General features: G+C 43.5%; 1 protein-coding gene and 1 long non-coding RNA gene across 9 annotated transcripts in view; one reads left to right on the top strand and one right to left on the bottom strand.

Annotated features, from left to right (window-relative positions):
* LOC123346549 overlaps positions 1-24,499 on the bottom strand; it is a 57,382-nt gene that overhangs the window by 14,913 nt on the left and 17,970 nt on the right. The window contains exons 4-5 of one of the 4 annotated variants that reach the window (XR_006573012.1): positions 4,735-4,823; positions 344-402 (exon numbers count right to left, since the gene is read on the bottom strand). The exons of 1 other annotated variant lie outside the window; for it this stretch is intronic. This is a non-coding gene — a long non-coding RNA (uncharacterized LOC123346549). The remainder of the gene's footprint in view (positions 1-343; positions 403-4,734; positions 4,824-24,499) is intronic. 2 more of the 4 variants (XR_006573013.1, XR_006573014.1) reach the window with 2 other exon arrangements.
* Positions 1-24,499, top strand: part of PITPNC1 (phosphatidylinositol transfer protein cytoplasmic 1) — a 200,750-nt gene that overhangs the window by 163,623 nt on the left and 12,628 nt on the right. For all 5 annotated transcript variants that reach the window (XM_044984008.1, XM_044984012.1, XM_044984009.1 and 2 more), the window contains 2 exons: positions 17,290-17,445; positions 19,673-19,736. In XM_044984008.1, coding sequence (XP_044839943.1) covers positions 17,290-17,445; positions 19,673-19,736 — 220 coding nt within the window. The remainder of the gene's footprint in view (positions 1-17,289; positions 17,446-19,672; positions 19,737-24,499) is intronic.

Raw genomic sequence — 24,499 nt, 5'->3', positions numbered from 1 at the left:
AGGGAGGCTGGACCCAATAATATCCTCATAGCAGGGGTGGAGCACAGTGGCTGTTTAACAGTGCACAACAAGACTGCACAACCATTTTTAGGATAGAAAATGTAGACCTGCCAGTGGAAATATTTGTATAAGATAGGGAATCTGTATTTCATACTGTGAAAGCCATATGTTACAATCTCCTATTTATACTTCCTATTGAAATTTTTATAATACATTACTCATCATAATACAGACGGTGAAAAACTGTATTTCTAACAGAGTGAAAAATAAGTATATTGTAGAGTAAAAGCCATCTGTTGCGTACTGAAATCCATGCTATATGTCACCTTGTCAAATGACTCACCAGCCTCACGGTATCTTAACTCTATCCCATGGTCTTCCAGTACCATTTAGGAATAACAGCTGCAGAGAACAGACATGCAGTTAAACTGGCCAGTATCTGGCCGTGTTTTATGGAAATCAAGTTATATTTTTTCATCTCAATATGCATTTCAAGATACTATAAACATAAAGATAACAAATAGCTTTTAAACATTTCTTATGGTTCCTTAATACCCAACTATTAAATTTCATTTTGATAAGGTTTATTTTACAATGCAGAAAAACAACTTCATGTTAACTCAGTGAAGAGTTTCAAAGACCATGTGTTATATTTCAAGGACAAATCTATGACTCTGATTCCAAGCATATTGAGATTTGTTTGCATGTTGTTAAACAACAAAAATATCCCAACAACTGTTATGTTTCTCTCAGTTCTTGAACATAATTTATGCAGAGACCATAGGAGTTTCTTCAACAATTAATAAAATACTGAGAGCTAAGATGCCCATCATTCCAATTTAAGGGAAAAGTAAATATTTGGGGGGAGAGTGTCCTGTACTCATTTAAAAAAAAATACAGTGTGTATTTGGTAGTTGGTAATGAATTTCTAAAAACTGATTCAGTACACTCAGAGGTTTCCAGGCTGTGTTTTCACATTCCCGTATGAAGAATATGGACCAGATTCTCAGTTACACTAAGGCTCTTTAGTCTACTCTGGCAGTGTAAAGGGGCCATAAAGAAGGTGTATATATAATTTCTGCCCATTTTAAGGCTCCATTACCATAAAGGGACCATAGTGTAAATGAGAATCTGGTCCTTTGTATTTTTCATAGTACAATTAACAGTGTTTCTACTAAAAACAGATTGATGTACAATTTTCAGAGTGGTTCAAAGGGATTTTTCTACACAATTTACAACCCACAGACCAGATTCTCCTTTCACTTGATGCAGCATTGAATCTTCTTGTAATATATCAGTGTTTATTAGTCTATTTGTATAGGTGGATCATTATTCCTGTGCTAGTGTGATCAGAGAAAATTGCACTAACAACATACTTTTTCTGATTAGGCTGATATTTGTAACTCAAACTGTTTATTTTTAGCTCTGAGGCATTCAGCTTTCCTTTCTCCCCCTCCCCCCATCTTTGTAAATTGACTGTATCAATATCATAAATATTTCAGTGGCCTCTGCATGAAAAGCCACTTTCTGCAATTTGATTGTGACCTTTCTTTGAGTTTCTGTTTATGAACCAACCCATGGATTATGGACCAAATCTTCTCCTGGTGTAAATGCACACAGCTGCACTAACTTTAACAAAGTTCAGAAAAGCTGGACCTATTTGTGTTACACATAAAGATTATATTCTTATTAATAATAATATCAATATTGCAGTAGTACCTAGAGGCCCCAGTGAGAAATCAGGAGTCCTGTTGTGCTAGGCGCTGTACAAACAAAACAGACATTTCCTGCTCCACAGAGCCCACAGTCTAAAAGAGGTATCCTATTCTAATATATTTGTAGGGATGTATCAGTCAGGTTAAAGAGGTTGTATTTTCCCTTCCATTGCACATCACATAGCAGTGATTTTCACATAAACAGTAGAGCCAAAGCTACAGAAGACAGGTCTTTCATGTACATAATCTCCAATTGGAGTCATGCGGCGCACTTTGACTTCTGCTGTAACTAAACAGGGGAGATGTGTTTTGTGAGAACGGGACAAAGATTGAAGGGGGGGAGGGGAAGTGTAATTCATGTAACATATATTTGCTCCCCTCCTCTTCCAAGGCAACAAACAGAAGCTACAAATTGAAGAGTCAAAGATATAGTTACCCAGGGGCCACATGTGCTGAAGAGCTGTTATCATTTCAGCCAGGAGCATGCTAGAGGATGTCTACCAATGATTGGTCAGGATAATCTTGAGTGATCTCTTGGCCAGAGCCATCTAAATGATCCTAATCCGTTTAAGAGTGACGGTCTCATCCTTCAATGTTTGCAAAAAAGCACTACTGAATCACAGGATTTTATTAATGATGGCAAGCACAAACATAGGCAGATCCTCAGGTGTAAATTGACTTCAAAGAGGTACAGTGATTGGCACCAGCTGAGGATCTGGCCCTTTCAAAAGAAAATTTTATTTTTATTGCTGTGAAGTACCCATGTATTTTGAGGATAGGTGCAAAAATAATTTTATAAATAAATAAACTGGCCAAGGTATTAATGGATTTTGTATATTAGATAACCACTGGATCAGCCAAACCCCACAATCTTCACTTCCTGCCTTTTCTGCACTCATACACTGAGCATTGTAAATGTCCAAGGCATCTGAAAAAGGTTTATCTAAACCCACATGAGCCTGCATAATCACAAGGGCTGGACATGGTCACAGTTCTGTGTATGCAAACATGCTAGCAAAACCACTAAACTTTGCACTGAGAACTTGGGTGATCTCATAGAGCCAGCATAAGAAAATGGGTTGATATCATTCCATATATAACTCTGAATGAGAATCAATGGGCCAAATTCAGACTGGGTGCAAGTAAGTGCAACTCTGTCTGAATTTGGCCCATACATTTGTTCAGGAACTAATTCAGTTTGGACTTGGGGTACACTCAGGTCTCAGGTCTCAGGTCTCTTCACTTGCACCTCAGTGTCTTCCCTGGAGTTCTTCCTATCTACAATTATTGGTGATGACACTCTGTGTGTTTCTCATCATCAAACCTTTTGCTGCCACCTTCCTGAGTGACTATGACTCACATTTCAGGGGCTCGATTTAGAGCAGGGGGTTTCCCAAACTTGGTTCGCAGCTTATTCATGGTAGGCCTGTGGTGGGTGATGAGATGCTTTGTTTACCTGAGCGTCCGCAGGTACGGCCACTCGCAGCCAGTGGGAGCTGTGGGAAGCTGAGCTACTGCTCAAGAATGAGAGCCTCAAGTGAGCCATTCACATAAACAAAACATTTATCGTAGCGCTGAACTATTAGGCCAAGTGTTCTTTGCCACCATATTTAAATTCTCAGATTAACAATGTTTCATTTCCTGTTTATAGCAAAGTGGCTGAAGTTGGGGGGCAGGGAGTAAGCTTTTTAAATTACCTCCAAATAGAAAGATTTCATGCAGCTGTCACAGTTCTCCTTCAATTTCTGTTTAGTGTAAGACAGCTGTGTTTTAATGGGTCCAACTTACCACTGTCGGGGTGCTTTTAGAATAACTACACCCGTATTATACCTCAGGCACAGAGAATGATGACATTTGAAATAATACAGCTGCTTCAGCTCCCATAGTAAAAGTGTGTTAAATTGTCAGTATAGTAATTCAGCTTGGGTTAAGCAGAACCAAGTGAAAATCTCCCTGTAGTTACTAACACCAGTTAAGTAGCTTGTAGAATGCCTGGCTAGATTACCATGCGTCCTCCATGTATGCCACAGCTGGGTCTGAGTTTAGGGCCATTCCCATTTTTATCAATCATTTTTGTCATCTCAGCTTGTTAAAGTGTCAGAGTAGAAGAAAGAAAACAAAATTTTCTCTCTATAATGAAAACTGTTCCGTTAAGAGTTTCTGATACAGAAAAGTTTCATGACGCATATCAAAGCCTGTGCTCAGTGCTAGAGCAACAAAGGGTCAAATGTCTTTGTTCTGTTCCCAGTTACACCTTGCGTTAACTCAAATGGAATCACTCCAGATTTACTATGAAGTATCTTGGAGCAGATGTTGGTCTAATGTCCTTGAATCCCTTTTCACTTTGCATATCAATCACTGTGCTTGTCTACTGGAATAAGTATATTGCAATAGCTATTCTGGAATAGTCCCCCTGTGGATAATCTATTCCTGAATAAAAGTGACTTTGCTTTGTGAGTGGAGTAATTATTCCAGAATAGAGTAATAATTCTGGAATAAGGTCACTTTTATTCCAGAATAGTGTCTACACAGGTGTTATTCTGGAGTAGCTAAACTATGCTAGTTAGTTATTCCTGTCAATTTCCACTGTGTAGACAAGACCATATATACTAGAGATGGTCTGTAGGCTACACTTCTGTGCCACAGAACCGTGTACTTCTTTTTTTTTTTAATGTCTTTGCTTTATAGCAGAATTGTCTTGACATTTGGGGTAAAGCAGTATTTATCTAGCAGCCTCAGGGAAATTATTTTTATAAACGTCAAATAAAAAATGAAATATTTAAAAAATGAAATACAAAATTTACAATTAAAATATACTAGTAGGAGTTTGCACTGACATAGCCTTCTGGATCACTGTACGTACAGTCTGAAATCCAAAGCCTACCCCTCACAGCTGTTGATGAAATGCCAGGTCACACAGTTCAAAATACAGTCACGAAGAATTAGTTCTGAAATGCTAGATCAAACAAATTGATCTTTAGTTTAGGACTAAAAAAAAAATTAACTTCGTATCAAATACCTGTTGGTAGAATGTTCCCTGGTAGGAGTTTAAGAAAAAGAATCTGCGCACCAGAAAGAATCTTTGTCTTGAGGCATCCAAAAAGCCACCTGTAGGAGGATAAAAAGGTGCAGTGTTAGCCCACTGCCCTTTCACTTCTGGAGACTAAGGGCTTGTCTACACATACATTTTATAGCGCTCTAACTTGCTGGCTCAGAGCTGTGAAAAATCACCCCCCTGAGCGCAGCAAGTCTGAGCGCTTTAAAGCACTAGTGTAAACAGGCTGTTTTCCCAGCGCTCGGAGGTGGATTACCAGGAGCGCTGGGAGAGCAATGAATGTTCAAGAGAGCCCCAGGAGTAGACTAGGAGGAGTGTTTCTAGTACAGAGCTGACAGAGCCATATAGGCCCAGCACTGGCTGCTGCAGGTCAGGATTGGTGCATTGGCAAGGGCCAGGGATAATCTTGAACATAAAGACTTGCAGGTAAATAGCAAAACCTAAACTTGATCTGATGTCTTCCTGACAGCCAGTGCAAGAACTTAGTTTCAGATAAGTGTCTTGATTAGATTTCACTGAATTAACCTGTAATCCCTCCCCTGAGCTGCTGCTGCTAAGTCACTTTACTCTTGCCTTGGGAACTAAAGGTTAAGAATGTAAGAGGACAGACAAAATTTTAAGGCCTGCTCTATTACACCAGTGCTACTCAACTGTCTTCAATGGGATTGGAATGGTGGCTTTAAAATGTTGTCTGCCCTTCATATTCCTAACCCTACCATTTAATGTCTTAAGATCAGAATGTAGCCGTGTGTGTTTTATTGGGTTGATCTGGCCATGACAACTTTGCGAGTTAATGATGAGTGTAAGCTTTGTAACAATATGTCTTTTGAGGTGAACTCCCACAGAAATCTGGGATTTATTTTTTACAAATAGCAAAGTATTCTTTAGTCCAAAAATTGCAAAGTGTACCCTTCAGCACAGCAAAGCCTTTGTATGAGCCTTGTTCCCTTAAACACTGAAGTCACCTAATCATTTAACCTTAGGGCAAACATAGCATTCAGAATTCAGTGCCTCAGTGTGGTCCTTTCTAGAACATTCATCAACCAAAGTATATGGATGGTTTAGAAAATCCTTCCCCAACTCTCTCAATGCTTGTCCGATATAATTTATGAGGCAGGCTCATCTGATAAAGTCATTTTGCTAGGGAAAGGCACAAATTGCTCTGTGTTTGCAGTACATTGTATTGCCAAGTACAAAGTGCTCTAAAAACAGCACTTTAGCTATCAAGTGCTAACAAAGCAAAAAGACTGCGGCCTCTGTGCTTGATTTACACTAGGATTCAAAATACATGGATCCAAAGCCTGGTCTACACTAGGACTTTAATTCGAATTTAGCAGCGTTAATTCGAACTAACCGCTCAACCGTCCACACCAGGAAGCCATTTAATTCGAACTAGAGGGCTCTTTAGTTCGAATTCGGTACTCCACCCCGACAGGTGGAGTAACGCTAAATTCGACATGGCTAGCTCGAATTAGGCTAGGTGTGGATGCAAATCGAACTTAGTAGCTCCGGGAGCTATCCCACAGTGCACCACTCTGTTGACGCTCTGGACAGCAGTCGGAGCTTGGATTCTCTGACCAGCCACACAGGAAATGACCCGGGAAAATTTGAATTCATTTTCCTGTCTGGGCACTTTGAATCTGACGTCCTGGCTGGACATCGGGGCGAGCTCCGCAGCACCTGCCACGATGCAGAGCTCTCCAGCAGAGGAGTTCATGTTATCTGTGAATAGAAAGAGGGACCCAGCATAGACTGACTGGGAACTCTTTGATCTGATCGGTGTGTGGGGCGAGGAGTCTGTGCTTTCGGAGCTGCGCTCCAAAACACGGAATGCAAAGACCTACGAGAAGGTCTCCAAAGCCATGAGAGACAGAGGATACAGCCGGGATGCAACGCAGTGCCGCGTGAAAATAAAGGACCCCAGACAAGGCTACCAAAAAATCAAACCGGCAAACGGACGCTACGGAGCCTGCCACCACTGCCCCACCAGTGAGCATGGACTCTGATGATGGGACAGTGTCAACGGACAGTTCCTCGGCGATGTTCACAGACGGGGAAGATGAGGAAGGGTTTGTGGAGGACGAGGCAGGCGAGAGCGCTTACAACGCTGGTTTCCCCGACAGCCAGGATCTATTCATCACCGTCACGGAGATCCCCTACCAACCCTCCCCGGCCATGAACCCGGATCCTGAATCAGGGGAAGGAGCAGTCGGTAAGTGCTTTAACCATGTTAACTTTTATTCTTAATATAACAGGAATCTTAAGTGTGTGAAAAGGAGGGCTCTCTATATATGGGGATAGAACAGAAATCATCCTTGGAGATCTCCACGAAGCTCTCCTTGCGTTAATCGAAAAGCATCAGCAGGAGGTTCCTGGGGAGAGCTGCCTTATTGGGTGCTCCGTGGTAGCACACTTTTCCGCGCAAGGCTTTCATGAGGTACTCAGGGAGCACTGCCTCCCCGAGCACTGCTGCATCGGGCCCTGGTTCGTGCTAGCTTTCACGCAGCATGTGCTCTCTATCTCCTTCAGTGACCGTCCTCAGGGTGATCTCGCTCGGAGACTCGTGCATCTAATTAGGGTAATTACTGTAATTTTACGCCTGGTCCAAAGTATTTTTAAAAAATCTACGGACAGACGGCATAGCACAGACTCAGCACGCAGCTGCGTGACGAGCGTAACGGAAAGCCAAAGAATATAATGGACGCTCATGGAGGGAGGGGGGAATGAGGACGCAAGGTATCCCACAGTTCCTGCTGTCTCCGAAAAGTATTTGCATTCTTGGATGAGCTCCAAATGCTTCTAGGGTCAAACACAGTGTCTGCGGTGGGTCAGGGCATAGTTCGGCAATTTGCGCGCACACCCCACCCACCACCAGAAGTGAAAACAATCCTCTGTTGACTCTTTTACATGTCACCCTATCTTTACTGAATGCTGCAGATAGACGCGATAGTGCAGCACTCAACACCAACATCCTTGCTCCCCCCACGCTATGGATGGCTGATGGTACAAAACGACTGGTATCCGTCCTCATCATCAGCCTATTGGCACATGGGGCAGTGCAAAAGGACTGGTAACCATGCGTACTAGCATCTGTGAGGTCGATCAAGGGCTCCTGGCCCTAATTTTTCATGGTAGATGGTGCAGTATGGCTGGTAACCGTCCTCCTCATTGCAACAGGGGGCTGAGCTCCATCAGCCCCCACCCTTCCTGTGTAAAGAAAAGATTGAATTGCCCCTGGACTAGCAGAGGGATGATGGGCTCCTTCATCCACAGTAATTAATGTCCTGCCTGGACTATCATTGCAGCTGGAGGCTTCCTTCCACTCATTTCTCACAAACAAGTCACTGTGTCTTATTCCTGCATTCTTTATTACTTCATCACACAAGTGGTGGGACAATGGTATGGTAGCCCAGGAAGGCTGTGGGAAGGCCGGAATGAACAGGTGGTGTTGTTGCAGGAGCACCCCCTGTGAATAGCATACAGCTCCAAATTTATGCAGGATCGGACACAGAGCAGCTGTGCTCTCTGGTTCTATGATACAGTGGTTCTCTAGTACACTTGCCCATAATCTAGGCAGGACTGATTCTATTTTTAGATACCAAAAAGGAGGGATTGACTCAGGGAGTCATTCCCAATTTTTGCTTTTGCGCCCCTGGCTGCTTGGCCAGAGGCACTTATGACAGCACCAAATGGTGCAGTGCAAAAGGACAGGTAACCATGCCCATCTTATTACCATCTTATTACCAATTTATGGTATGGTAGATGGTACAATATGGCTGGTAACCATCTCTGCTGTCATGCAAAAGCAAAAGCATGCTGCTGTGTAGCGCTGCTGGACCACCTCTGTCAGCGGCATCTAGTACACATACGGTGACATACACAAAAGGCAAAACAGTGTCCATGGTTGCCACGCTATGGCGTATGCCAGGGCAATTCTGGGAAAACGGGCTTGAAATGATTGTCTGCCGTTGCTTTCCCGGAGGAAGGAATGACTGGCGACATTTACCCAGAATCCACCGTGAAAATTATTTGTGCCCCAGCAGGCACAGGGGTCTCAACCCAGAATTCACAGAGACAGCCTACACTCAGTTAATTGTTCGCAAAAATGTATCTTTGCAAGGAATTCACTCCCTGTTTCCCATCTCACAGCTTCCACTGTCTCCAGACCTGCCACAGCATCCCCCTCGCAGAGGCTGGCAAAGATTAGGCGGAGAAAGAAAAAGACAAGGGACAAGATGTTCAATGAACGTATGGGCTGCTACCTAGCCGAGGCGGACCAGCAGAGCCAGTGGAGGGAGACCGTCTCTCTGTACCAGCGCTCACACAGCGAACGGGAGGAGAGGTGGTGTGAGGAAGACAAGCAGGCGACTCAAACAATGTTTGGACTAGTGAGGGAGCAAACGGACACGCTCAGGCGCCTTGTGGATGTTCTGCAGGACCGCAGGAGGACAGAGCCCCCCTGCAGTGTATCTGCAACCGCCCTCCCCCGCCACAAAGTCCCATACCCCCCTCACCCAAAATAACCAGAAGGAGGGGCGCCAGAGGCCGTGTAAACTGTCACTGCACCCCAGCAGAGTGCTCAAGTACCCAAAAGCTCTCATACCCTACATTTGCAGAAGTCGTTCCCTTCCGGACTCGCACAAGTCCCAATCCCAGTTCCATCCCCTAAGTGTCTACTTAAGTAATAAAAATACTTTGCTGTTAATTACTGTTTCCGTCATGTTTTTTCAAAGAAGACTGTGTTTGAATGGGGGGCGTGGGGAAGGGGGTTGTTAATTGCATAGGACAGTCACCTTTCCCAGGGTACAGACACGGGGGCAGGATCAGCAGTGGGTCACACACACAGTGCAGTCAGTAGGCACCATGGTCGGTATGGGAGGTGGTTTCCAGGTTCTGTGTGGGCGGGGGGATGTGACTTTGTAGCGGGGGAGGGCGGTTACAGATCTTATACAGCGGTCCTTGTCCTGGACCGCTGAGTCACGCAGCAGAGGAATCTGTATCCGTACTCCTCCGCCACAAGGTCACATATCCCCCCGCACACAGAATTCGAAAAAGAGGGATGGCAGGCTCCATTTAAAGAAGCATTCTGGCACTGCGGACCGCTCTAGGAGCAGGAGCCTGTCATTCGTTGAGTTTAGAGGCGGTCTTTACATCACCGCACACCCTACCCAGCACAGTCTGCCTCCCAGTTTCAACCCTTTAACGCAAAGTCATGAATAAAGAAACCTTTCTTCAGTAACAATGGGACATGTATTTTATTTTTACACGTGTGTTGGAAGTGGGGGAAACGGGGTGAACGGGGTATGTAACCGAAGAGGAGAGTCAACAGTCAGTGGGTAAAGAAACAGGGGCAGGTTCAGCTTCTCTGTAAAGAAAATGAACAGTCACAGGTCACGCTGCTCGCTGGTATTTGAAGAGTTCCTTGTTGCTGTCCCAGGCGCCTGTATAGGGCTTAATGAGCAAGTGCATTAGCGGGCAGGCTGGGTCCCCGAGGATGACTTTAGGAATCTGCTCATCCACAACAGTTATTTCGTGGTCCGGGAAGAAACTACCTTCCTGCAAGCGTCTGAGAAGCCCACAGTTCCTGAAAACACAGGCATCATGAACCTTGCCCGGCCACCCGACGTTGATGTTTGCAAAATGTCCCCTATGGTCCCCCAGTGCTTGCAGCACCATTGAAAAGTAGCCCAATTTCTCATCAGCTGACTGTGGAAGAGGTGGACGATAAAGTGCGAGGAGGAGAAAACGGCGATGATCGCAGCGGGCTCCATGCTTGCAGTGCTGTGGCGTCCGCGCTGTCACTGACCAGAAAAGTGCACGAACCGATTGCCCGCAGGCGCTTTCAAGGAGGGAGGGAGGGAGGTTGTGATTGACGGTTCAATGACGACACTTACCCAAAACCACCCTCGACACATTTCTCCCCCCAGCAGGCATTGGGGGCTCTACCCAGCATTCCAATGGGCAGCGGGGACTGCGGGAACTGTGGGATAGCTTCCCACAGTGCACCGCTTCCAAAGTCGACGCTGGCCCCGTGAATGTGGACTCAGAAATTCGAATTAGTGTATTTAGTATGGATACACAAATTCGACTTCATAAGGTCGAATCCACAAATTCGAACTAAGTTGATTCGAAATAGTCTTGTAGTGTAGACAAGGCCCAAGAGTGTAATGATTGTCCCCCTTTCAAGGAGTATTTTAAATTCATTTCTAATTACATTTTGAAAAGAGATTCTCTGTGGTGCCCAAAGAAATATTTGGATGAATTCCTGATTTTTCTGAATGAGATGAGCACTTATTTTGGAAAACAGAAAGGTAATGTGGCTCCTTTGGCCACATTACTCAGTTTTTTACTCAGTCCTCAAACAGGCAAAACTCCCACTGAATTGAATACCAGCTTGCCTGAGCAAGGACTGAGTAATTGCTGAATAATGTCCTTAGGATTTGACCCTTTATTTTCAATGTACCGTAATGGAAATATACTCCCCACAGTCTTTGCCTTTCCCAGCCCTGATTCATAAAGGTGCATCATGCGATATCTGTATGTTAATGTTTTCTAAAAGGAAGGATTTCCCATAAAAGATTTGGCACTTCTTGAGCTATGCAGGTTGCCTGTCCAGGTCTATCACCACCTCGCACCTGTGCTTTAAGCACTCCAGCCAATTTATGACTAGTCCTTCAAACAGATGGGCGTGATTAAAGAGAACCAAGAGACCATCTGTGAGCATCCACTGTGGTCACTGTTAAAAGGATTCTCAGCCAGGAGCAATGCAGTAGATATCCGTGGCCTGTTTGTGGACCAACAGCTAAGGAAGAGTCTTCATCACTAATACAGTTGTGTGCTGAGTTAACTTTCCAAAAGAACAAAATGCCTTTTGTAACCTCCTGATAACTGTTATGGTTTGAGCAAAATACAAATCCCAGCTGCAATTAGATATTCAAGCAATTTAGATGGTCATTGTTTAGTTTCCTTTGATAAACTATGGAAACTTGGATATTGAGCCACATTCATCGCTGGGGTCATTCTGTTTACTTTGATGGAGTTACTTGGGGTGAATTTGGAATTTTTTATCTAGAGGTTTGCTGGGGTGGGGAAAATATTATACTAGGCACTGTATACACACAAAATGAAAAGATAGTCCCTGCCTTAAGTATATAAAAATAGAATTCTTTAAGGTAACCTCTGGACTCAATAACCCAATGTGGCAGATAAACTTCTAGTTTATCAGCCTGACAAATTCTGGACCAGAAGTTTCCAGATAACATCTTATCTGGAAATAAGATGTTATCCAGGTCAGACAGACCCTACCTGAACATTTCATTTAAGAGCAATCATCAATGGTCCACTTTTAGTTGAGTAAGAGCAGGAAGTTACTCACTGATATGAAAGAAACATCCATGCTGCTAATAAGAACCACAGAATACCTAAATTGAAAAAATGTTTAATAAAAGAAAATTGATCATGGATCTAGGCATCCTGCAGCTGGAAAATGACATTTGATGTAGTACAAAGTATACAGTTAAAAACATGAAATAGTAACTGAGAAATCTTCATTTGCTGTATCTTCCTCATGAACCGAAATGATCGTTGGGGCTTAAAACTATAGATTACATGTATGGGTCAATGTGACTCTCAGCACTATCTGATAGTAGCAGTTATCATCAGCTTATTATAACATTACTCTTCTCCACTAATATAGAACTAGAGATCATCTGAAACCACATGAAAATTCCTTAAAAGAATAAAAGGCAAAAATTTCAAAAGTACATAAGCAATTTAGGCTCCTAAATCCCACTTTCAAAAATTACTTAAGCACTTAGAAATCTAAGTCTCATTTAAAGTTCACAGGATTTAGGCTCGCAAGAGCCTATGCCACTTTTGAAAATGGGATTCAGGCTCCTAAGTCACATAGGCACTTTTGAATATTTTATCCAAAGTTTTTAACAATGTGTGCTGACACTGTGCATAAATGCTCATATCCTCAAGAGGGAACAGAGAACCTCCACACGTGCCTTTTAGCGGTCGGAGGCAACCAGGACGGGGTCTGCCACAGAGTCTTAGTGGCATTGCTGAAAGTTTTAATCAGCAGCAGCATGATATGGAATGGCCCGGGGAGTGGGGGGAGAGGATGTTGACCATCAGATTGGCCTCCTCCACCACCTCCTCAGTTTTGATATTAAGGTTCTGGGCCACCCATCTCAGCAGATGCTGAAGGACCCTAGTGTCCTCTAAGGCCGGAGTCGTTGAGGAACCTGTCACCGCATCATCCAGCGATGAGGAAGATGAGATGGTGGTTGGTACTGGGGCCTGTTCCCTGCCCTTGGCCCCTTGTGGTCCCGTGGGGCAAGGAGCAGCTGCACTGCGGTCAGTGCCATGGCCAGAGCCACAGTCGGTGCCATGGTCGGTGACACAGTTGGCATCGGGACTGGTGCCCCCAACAATGTTGCAGTTGGCGTCATGAGTGGTGCCGGTATCGGTGCCGAGAGCGGTGCTGCAAACATCACCCCAGTTGCCAATGGTATGATTGGTGCCGCAGTCATCGATGGTTCCATCGGAGCCAAGACCATTGACGTCAGCGGGTGTGTCCCCACCTGGATGCCCAGCCTGAAAGAAGCTGAGGCCACCAATGCCACTCTGGAGCCCTAGCTCTGGTGATAGGCCCAGGGTGTCCAGAAGAGCCACTAAGGAGCCTGCCATTGGCCCAGCCACAGTGCCAGGTAGGGTTGTCAGTTGCGGTGGGAGCAGGATCTTCTGCTCCTATTAGAGCACGACAACTCCGCTTCTGACTCTGAGGTATCTGACTGTGATGACCATGGAGGAGCGGAGTCGCTTGGTGCTGGATAGCAGTGCCAACTGGAGGACCGGAAGCAGTTCACCCACAAGGGCCACCTGTGCCACAGGCTGATGCAATGGGGTTGGTGGTCTTATGGCCGACATCATCACCGGTTTGCCCACAGAATGTATCAGGCCTGGAACCTGTGCTGGCGATCTCTCACCTAGGAAGTGAGGGTGGCACTGTAAGTGCCAAAAGGTCCACTGCTGCCTCGAACGCCTCCAGTGTAGAGGGGAGCTGGAGGCCTTGTGGTGGTGTGCTGGTGAGCGGTGCTGGTCTGGACTCGACTGGACCCATCTCGGGGCAGGAGTCAATGGAATCCCCACCAAATGGGTGCCTGATGGGGGTGTGGTGACACAGTCGCCCTCTGTCAGCCTTTTTCCTTTTGTGGGGCACTGGGGAGTGCAACGTCTGGGGCCTGTGGGCAGAGCCATGGCGGTGCTGAGGGTCTCTAGCAGAGTCCTTCTTTGGCACCGGCTCATGCATGGACAATACTGGAGCACTGTGCACCAAGGGTGCGGCACTTGAAGCCGGATCCGCCACACCCGGCTCTGACTGAGGCCGAAGTGCTGCCTCCATAAGCAACACTCGGAGGCACTGCTTCCTATCTTTAAGAGTCCTGGGGCAAAAACTTCTACAGATTTTGCACCTTTCTCTAAGATGCCCCTCGCTGAGACACTTCAAGCATGAAGTGTGCGGGTCACTTTTTGCATAAACCTGCCACAGTCCGAGCACGGTTTAAAGCCCAGAGACCAAAACATAACCCGCTGCCGGGGAAAAACATTGGTGGGGGGGACCCCCCCGAAGGAAAAAACTACTACACTAACTATCTAACATTAACAAACTATATACACAAACACTGCTAACACGTGCTTGCTAAGGCAAGAGCAACGGGGAGTTCCAGCTAGCCATTACAGGCAGTAAGAAGGAACTGAGGCGGGGTTGGGTTGGCAGGGCCCTATAATGGGCGCCATGAAGGCACGACTCCAGAGGGCATCCAGGCTGACCCTACGGATACTGCTAGGGGAAAAATCTTCCGGCTGTCATGCATGTGATGCGCACACACCTGTTTGGAATTGACATGAACAAGCACTCGAAGAAGAATACTTATTTACTGCATGCATATTGTGCCAGAATATTTGAAATCAATCTACATTGTTGCTGTAAACCGCTTCTAAATTCGTGGATCCATCTATTAGAATTCCACATCCACATCTTACATTTTTTTATTGAACTGTTTGCTTCAGGCAATTATGAGTTATATAACAGTTCTTTTCAAATATCTAGACCAAGCTGAGGTCAAGCTTTATTGAATGAGAAGATGGGCAAACATTATGTGACTGTGATTTGTGATATGAAGCGGTATGTTACTCTGCCATGTGATGAAGCTGATTTGGTTTTTACAGTGTTGTAGGGTTGAAAGCAGAGTATTTGCACTCACATTTAGAGAAGGATGTGAAAGTAATGATTTTCAGAAAGATGGAAAGAACATCTCTTCATTTGAGCTTGGTAACCAGAAAGGTTCATGGTAGAGCTTCAGTTTATGAATCAAATCACAAGCCAAGTCATTGGGGCTAACTATAAACATTCGAAAAAGAATACCACCAAGTGAGAGAGAAGCTCACAGTGAGTGGCAGGAAATAAAAACAGAGTAGTCTCACCACTTTGCCTCTTCCCTAGCTCATCTTTATTCAGGCTCTTATTCAGGACATAACTGAAGTTTGTGCTTCAAGTGAAGTGCATATTTAAGTGTTTTTCTAAATAGTCTGGACTTAAGCACAAGCTTTCCTGGATTAAGGTCTCAGGGAGTAGGGCACAGCTGAACTTGATTTTGAGTGTAGATTCAAGGAGTTGCATTGTAAATTCATTATTATTTCCCTGTCCTTGTTCATTTGAAAATGAAGATTGACAAGGTGCAATTAGCAGGTATAGACATAAGGCCAGATACATAAAAATTAACAAACTAATGCAAATAAACAGCCACTAATCTCTAAGTGTTTCTTGTCTATCCTACCTAAACCTAAACAACCTTTTGTGTTGTTTAAAATAAACCCTGAAAACAAGTTGGCTGTCTTCTCATGACCATATCTCCAAAACATCCCTATTTTTTAAATACAGTTTATTACATGTGCAATGAATTTTGAGAACCTGGAAAGCTATTTCGTTTTAAGAATCAAGACTGGATGTAATGTCTTTGCTTTCAATAGCAATTGTCTTGGCTTCACTTCCCCATCAAACAATATATTTAGTATCATACTTCTTGGCTTTCAAATAGCTGATGATGAAATTACAATCCCTTCAGGGTTTTGTCCAAAGGTACCATGATTGAGCTGTTCCAACTTGGTAAAGTTTCATTCTCAACCTGTAATATACAAGTTAGTTTAGAATTTACAATAGCATTGTCAAGCCCTTCAAACAGATGATGTAAACTTGTACATTTTACCATCTGCTGATTATATCCATAATGTAGTTCTCTCATAGGCTTAAAATGTATCTGACTTGCTTCCTCAACCTCAGAGACAGAGTTCTTTATAATTTTCCAGTGCTCCCAGTTGGTTTGAACATTAGGACCCTGATTCTTCACTGCCCTCATGACTTGTGTTGTCATTGACACCTGCGCAAAGTGCATGTAAAATGCTACCAAATCAGGAGTGTAGCATTTTATGGCTTCTTTGCATTCCCTTTGCACAGTTATAAATGAGTACAAGGTATAAGGCAGTAGATGGTAAGGCCTTTGATAAATTCATAAAGGAGCACACAGGTGAGTAACTCTGCTTCCAACACATTGATAATGAAGCTTGGCTGTGTTGGTTTTTTTGTTTGGTTTTTTACCCTTGACTTTTTTCTGTTTATTTTCCATCCAAATGATGTGCAGAGACAGTCCCAAAATAAAATGCAGGCAGGATTTACGTATACAGTGTCTTCAAATTGGGGGGTGTACGTCCCAAATCGAGGAGATCTAGCCATGCTAACTACTGATTGAGCTAGCTGCTAAAAATAGAGCATAGCCACAGTGAAGTGAATGGCAGAAGGCACTAGCCAACCTGAGTATGTGCCTAATGTCTCAGACAGGTACATACTTGGGGCAGCTAGCTAACTCCTGCAGTGGGTAGGGAAGAGGAAGAGTGCAGTCAGCCACAGATCTTCACACAAGTAGTGATGCATGCAAAGGGGCTGTCCAGCTGACACCCTTCGATAACCCACAAGAGTGTGCTGGCAGATGTTCTGTGGGTGTGATATGCCAAAAGAGATATGGTTTTCAGAAATAGGGGTATGGCTGGAGCACAGTCAGGTGTGTATGTATGCTGCCAACTATAGAATACGCTAGCAGGTCCCATTGGAAATAGACCTGTTGCTCCTTGAGCAATAAACAGTGCCTCATAGTGCATTGTACTAGAATGACCTGTAGCGTCATGCCCTGCCATGCCACAATATCTTTTGTGCCAAATGAGCTTCACAGCATCGCCAAGTTTCTACTGCTCCCATCAATGCTCTGGCTGTTGGGTAACAGACTAGTATTTGGCCTCATGTATCTTATATATCCTGCCATTCATTTAAGCAAATTGTGTTATTTTTACTTAGTGTTTATTAGCAGGGTTCCATTGTGCCTTAAAACAGAACATTAACAAGCTAACAAATGGAGACTTTTCAGCCAAGGTTTTTCAATCATGGTTCTCCTTGCTTTGCAGGATCCTAAACATTTCAAGTCAGAGAAGACGGGGAGAGGCCTCTTAAAAGAAGGCTGGAGGGAGACACACCAGCCGATCATGTGCTCCTACAAACTGGTGACTGTGAAATTTGAAGTCTGGGGACTTCAAACTAGAGTAGAACAATTTGTACATAAGGTCAGTGAATGCCTATATGCTGTTATCCTGCACAGGAGAAGAGCTAGAGCACAAGTGGAACTAGAGAATTATCCTGACCTGCACACGAATAGGACTAGAGATGGGTCTGAGCCAAGGAGTTCAGGTTTAGATCAGGTTCCAAACCTCCTTAACATTCAAGGGCGATTGGAACTGGGGTTTCGTCTGACAATTAAAGAGAAGAGGCCCAGCTGTAAAATTAATCTCTGGATACAAACTTCCCCAAAGGCTCGAGTTATTCAGATCCAAGGCTTAGTTTTTCGCCCATCTCTGAGTACAGCCAGTAATAACATCTCCAGTGCTGTGATCCTTATGTGGGCAGAACTAACAACATCCTTTCTCAAGAGACCTCCATTGCTGGTAAAATAATATTTGTGCCAATGACAACAGCTTTATTGTGACAATTCTGAACTGTTAGATGAATACAATACAATGTTTCTAGACTGAAATATTTTTTTCCTGTCATTTCTTTACTTGAAGCTTTTAAAGTCTGTATTGCACTTTATCAGCAGTTCATTTAATGTTACCACAATTAAACAAACACTGTGGGTCTGACTCTGACCTCACTCACTCTGATTTTACAGAGGTTTTTCATTGACATCAGTGTAGTTACTCCCAATGTACTGAAAGTGAGAGCAGAATGTGAGGCCAAAGAGTTACTTCAATTTGACAGCTCTGTTGGCTTTAATGGTTATCTATCTGGATGCAGTAAAAGCTCATTAATTCTCATTACGCTAATCTGCCAATTTCATAATACTAAGAACAAAAACCATGGCAGTCTCAGCCCACTCCTTAGATTTAGAGTCTCATTCTAACCTCAGTCTCACTGATGTAAATCAAGAGTGTCTCCTCTGAAGTCACAAGAACTACACCAGTAAGGCCTGGTCTACACTGGGGTGGGGTGTCGATGTAAGATACGCAACTTCAGCTACGGGAAAACCGTAGCTGAAGTCGAAGTATCTTATTCCGACGTACCTCCCGTCCTCACGGCACGGGATCGATGTCCGCGGCTCCCCCGTCGACTCCACTACCGCCACTCGCTCCGGTGGAGTTCCGGAGTCGACGGGGAGCACGTTCAGGGATCGATATATCGCATCTAGATGAGACGCGATATATCGATCCCCAATAAATCGATCGCTGCCCGCCGATATGGCGGGTAGTCTGGACGTACCCTAAGAAACCAATGTAAATGAGATCAGAACTGGACCATTAGCGTAATATTAAAATATCACTGAATGACAGTTTCTGCACAACTGAGTTTGACTTATTGCAGTAGTTCTGATGCCTTTTGCACCATTCGTTTGATTTCCTGAAGTTTAGCATGCTTCGCTCTCAAGTGTATATTACTGTTCATTTTCACTGGATGTGTGATTCCTTCTTCTAAAACCAGATATCTCAGGGCATGTACAGAGTTCCAAGATGATAAAGTCACAGTTGCACACTTCTCCTATTCTGCAAATTCAATCCCTTTTTTATTGAAAAATGCCTGAATTTTTTCATAAAGGTTTTGACTCATGCTTTTTGGATAGGATTTTCTATATATACCTCTACCTCGACATAACATGACCCGATATAACACAAATTCAGATATAACACGGTAAAGCAGTGCTCCGGGGGGGGCGGGGCTGTGCACTCCGGTGGATCAAAGCAAGTTCGATATAACGCGGTAAGATTTTTTGGCTCCCGAGGCGAGGTAGAGGTGTATTCTCCTGCCAAAGTTTTGTATATTATATTTTCAAAGATTTTTTAAAAATCTGTAATTAGAAATGAGTACCCTTCACAGAATAACAACATCCAGGTTATCTTACAGCTTTCATAAGTGGTCGGAAAGTCATCCATTCCACTTTCCAAATATTAATTAATTAATGATACAATTATCAAATGATCTTCTCCAGGTATTTTAATGTCCAGACATTGGTAGGATTTTGGAAGGTTATTAACCTCTCATATGTGAAAAGAACTAATAGGTTCCATTTTAAGATAGAAGGGAAAGGAGTTCCAGTCTGCTTGCCCAAATATTAATATATTCTTTGTACAGTTCCCGAATGTCCCCTTCTTGTGTATGTCACCATAGAACAGTGTAGAGTCTCAAAGTTCAGGATGTTTATGTCCTTCTACCCTATAGAGAGACCATGATGTTACTATAGTTTATTTTTCTATAATGTTTTACTACACAAGATACTTTAAACCTTTTTTTCTTATTTCACAGGTGGTCAGAGATATATTAATGATTGGTCACCGACAGGCTTTTGCATGGGTTGATGAGTGGTATGGTAAGTCTTATTCACAAAATTAACTTACAAAATAGCCTTGGAAAGGGCCTGATGGAAAACCCATTGAAATAAATTGAGACTCCTATTGGCTTTAATGGACTTTGGATGAGGCCCAAAATATATGGGGCCTTATTTCACCCCTCACTCTACACGTAAGCTTATGCCACAATAGCCGCTTGTGGGGAAGGTGCATCCAGGAGGTGGGAGCAGGGTGTATGGCCCATGTATTTTAGAGCATATGCCCCAGTTCCAGACACTCCATCTTCGGCAGTTTAGTGCTGCCCCTGTCAAGAATAATCTACATGAAAAACAGTGCATAGGTTGGAATACAAGCCCATATTAATGCTGCTTTCATAGCACTAATGTGCAATCATCTCCAACCTCCAAGGTCTTAGCCCATGTTATTTCCAACACAATTTCAACTTTTCAGGATGGGTTTTAAACTATTAATATAAAATGTAATAAAAACCAGAACTAAAAGTTCCTGTTTGAAAAACAAATATAAATGTAATAGCTCCAATTGAGAACCCACAGGCTCTGATTCAACAGTGGCTGCATACACAACTCCCACGGAATCCATGCTTCAGCTGTAGAAATGGGCACTTTTAATTTTACAGGGTAATTTCAACATCTAGTTGATGACATTTTATTGCACAATAAACACACAGGTATTGTGCCATATACATACTATTTCAATAAAGGGCATGCATTATCCCAGATATTTGTAGATCAGTTTCTAAAACATTCTTGTAATATAGAATTGCAATTTAGAAATGTATTTAAAAGTGACAAAGATAGATAAAACCACCTTGAGGAATACTGCCTTAAACTTTTCATGAATAATCTTTAGAGATTCTAAGGCCTGGTCTACACTGAAAAGTTATATCAGCACAGCTACGTCAGTCAGGCATGTGAAAAAACCAACCTCGATCAGCATAGATTTCCCCCGTTGTAGATGCAGTTATGTCGATGGAAAAGGGCCTCCGTCAACATAGCTAAGAATTGGGCTTGGTCTACACTACATACTTACTTCAATATAGGTATGTTGCTTAGGGGTGTTGAAAAAATTATAGCGACCTTACACACACCCCGACTGTGTAGACAGCACTATGTCAGCAGGAGAGCTTCTCCTGCCGACATACCTACGACCTCTCGTAGAAGTGGAAGTTATTAAGCCGATCGGAGAGCTCTCTCCCATCGGCTTAGAGCATCTTCATCAGACATGCTACAGCAGCGCAGCTGCACTGGTGCAGCTGTGCCAATGTAAATCTGTAGCGTAGACCTGTCTCTGGTCTACACTAGAAAATTAAGTTGACTTAACTACGTTGCTCAGGAAAAATCCACACCTCTGAGCAGCGCAGTTAAGCCAACCTAACCGCTAGTGTCGACAGCGCTAGGTGATAGGGAGGTGGATTATCTACACCGATGGAAGAACCCCTCCTGTCAGCATAGGTAGTGTCTACACTGAAGCACTACAGCTGCGCAGCTGCAGCAATTCAGCTGTGGCACTTTAGCGTTTCAAGTGTAGACAAGCCCTAACTTCATTTTGGAAGGTGGTGTTCCTAACCTTCTGTCAGTGTAGGCTGTGTCTACACAATGGGGCTATGCAGGCATAGCTATGCCAGTATAATCTCAGTAGTGCAGACGTGATGTTTTCTTCTGTGTTTTTTAATTTAGGGACACTCATAAACTAGTAAGAGGATTCTGCATCTTTAATCAAATGAGAACAAGCTTTACTTCCTCATACAGTGTGTCCCCCACACCTCCACAAATCCTTATGCCATGATCAGTATCCATAAGTTTTGTAAAAGACACAGTATCTGTGTTCAGACAGTGTCCCCTAGCTACAAATGAAAATAACCACTTCCCAATATTAGTTTAGCTTATCTCTGACTTTCAGGTTTCTTTTCTAATGAAATTCATACTCTTTTGTTTCCTTAAGCTATGTTTTATAGTGATCCCATGTGATGCTTTTATCTTGTTTCCTAGATAGATAGATGGATAGATGATAGTAACCAGCAACTTAATGTATATTTTGTTGTTCCTTTCATAGCTTGGACTGTTGCTTAAAATGTGTAGCGCTGTTTATGCAGTAGGTTCTAATCACAAATACTTGATTTACATAAGCAGATTGGGGAAGACACTGCTGAAACACTTGTGTTGTATTTTTATATGTTTGGCTTAATGTAGACAATTAAACAAAAATTAAGTCATTATTTTCAGCTCCTTGTTTTTCATTTTTGTTCATACACTATGAGGGCATTTCTATGGACATTTTTTTGTGCAATCAGACAGGTATGCTCAAGAAGAACATCCAAGATGCATGACCACATAGTTGTATCTGCCAGTGTTTGGCTGGTGATGATCTTCAGCACAAATTGCAAATAGAGACTGAAGAATTCCTCTGCTCCCATTACATAAGAGAATGTGAATGGATTCATTTATATGGGAATCAGCTTCATAGAAACAGCTTTAGTCAGTGTGTAATGCACCATTTCTGGGGGATTTAACTTATGCCAGGAGAACTACTTCAGAAGAGTCCACCTATGCTTTGGATAGTCCTTGCTTCCACATTATGTGTTGTTAGCTCCACTATACGCTCTTACACCAGGGCAAAAGGGACACAGTCTGACTGTTCAGTTGCCAAGGAGAAGAATATAAATTTTTACATTAAAAAGATACCCCTAGTGATGCAGAAGATTACAAAATATGATCAGTGTCTTGATCTTCAAAAAATGACAACATGTGAAATAGGCTTTGGTAGACTATCAATCTGAAGTACTGTGCAAGGGAATCAATAGAACCTATTCATTTCATGAAAAGGAGTAAGATTTCTCTCCCTGAAGCCATAGAACATGCCTGCTTGAGAAATAAGATTTACTTGACAGATCATGAGTCTATGCATTGGAGGATGAGTCCAGAAGAGTACATGCTAATGAAGATCTTATCCCTGCAATGCTTCCAAGGGCATAGTTTGCCTGGGTTACCGGCTGTTGTAGGTGTTGAGGTCCTTCATTTTTAGATCTTCCCTCATCATCTTTGGCCAGGGAGGCCTGTGTGTCCCTTTCCTCTACTCCCACCTTCCACAGCACATGTGCCCACAGGGTCCCACTGCACAACAAGAAATCCAAGCTAACAAATGCCAGTTGAATGTAAATTACACAAGAGAGTCCTGTCAAGCTGAAAAGTAGAGGAGTAAAACACTGGTTAAGCCATCATTTAAAAAAGTTGGACCAAATTAATCCTTGATGTAAATTTGCTGGTGTCACACCGGGGATGAATTTAGCTCATTACATTTACAAAGCTGAAAATGAACAAAATCAAATTTTCTAGTATGAATTCACAATGGGACACAGAATTTGCTTCTTATTACTTTTGTTCCAAATAAGGATTCAGAGCTAGCTAAAATCTTGCCTTCCTCTGAATTTTCATGCCTGCACCTTGAGATTTTTTTTCAGATCTCATTTTATAGTTTTCTGGCAAAGAGTGCCTGGAAATAAAGAACCATGCATTTCAATGAAAAGTGCTGGCTAAATCCATATTTATAACTAGGATGGTATTCTATAGTACTGAGTCTAAATTTTCAAGCAAATTGTTTTTCAGTCAATAAATTCACGTTCTTGTACATTATTCAGAAGAGAGGACAGACTCAAAATGAATAAACCATTGCAGCTGTGCTGAAAAAAAGACAATGTACCAATTTGCTTATTGTACTGTAGATCTGACAATAACATACACATCTGCTTTTTCTCATTTCTTACCTATAATGTGGTGCTCTGGTGCTTACTCTTTATCTTGCACTGTCTTCCCTCAAGTCAATAGGAAGTACTTGTATGCATTTATCAGAACAAAGACCTTTTATATATACTAGTTCTTTTTCCCTGCCGAGAACATATCTATGCTACTTGTTTCTGAAGTGGAGAAGAACAGCTTAGAACAGAGGTGGGCAAACTACCTGTCCTGCCCAGCCCTTGAGCTCCTGGCCGGAGAGGCTAGCCTCCAGCCCCTCCCCTGCTGTCCCCCCTCCCCTGTAGCCTCAGCTCACCGTGTTGCCAGCGCTCTGGGTGGCGGGACTGCGAGCTCCTGCTGGGCAGTGTGGCGGCGTGGCTGGCTCCGGCCAGGAGGCGCAGCTGCCAGTCCTGCTGCTCTGAGCAGCATGGTCAGGGGGCGGGGAGCGAGGGGGTTGGATAAGGGGCAGGGAGTCCAGGGGGCCTTTCAGGGGGTGGGGGTGTGGATAGGGGTCAGGCAGTCAAGGGACAGGGAGCAGGGCAATTGGATAGGCGGTGGGGTCATGGGGGAGCGGTTGGGGTGGGAGGGGGCAGTCAGGGGACAAGGAGCAGGGGGAGTTGGATGGGCTGGGGGTTCTGAGGGGGGCAGTCAGGGGGTGGGAACTGGGTGGGGGCAGATATGGGGTGGGGCCTAGGCTGTTTGGGGAGGCACAGCCTTCCCTACCCAGCCCTCCATACAGTTTTGGAACCCCGATGTGGCCCTCAGGCCAAAAAGTTTGCCCACCCCAGACTTAGAAAGTGAGATATTTTCCAGTTCACTTTAGGTGTTTTTCAAATCCCAGTCTTTCATTTATTTCTTTGAATTAGTCCACTTGTGTTCATGTTTCTTATACGATTTAACGATTTCCATAACACTGGAGTTCAATTTGCCTTTCATGAGCCCTAATTGATCTTTCTGCATGACTTGATGCACTAATCAAAGAAGGAACAGAAGAAAACTTTGAGCGACAGAGTTTGAATAAAGATAGAGCAGCC

Source organism: Mauremys mutica, chromosome 12, assembly GCF_020497125.1.
Source record: "Mauremys mutica isolate MM-2020 ecotype Southern chromosome 12, ASM2049712v1, whole genome shotgun sequence".
Lineage (NCBI taxonomy): Eukaryota > Metazoa > Chordata > Testudines > Geoemydidae > Mauremys > Mauremys mutica.
This window is presented reverse-complemented; position numbering and strand designations above follow the sequence as displayed.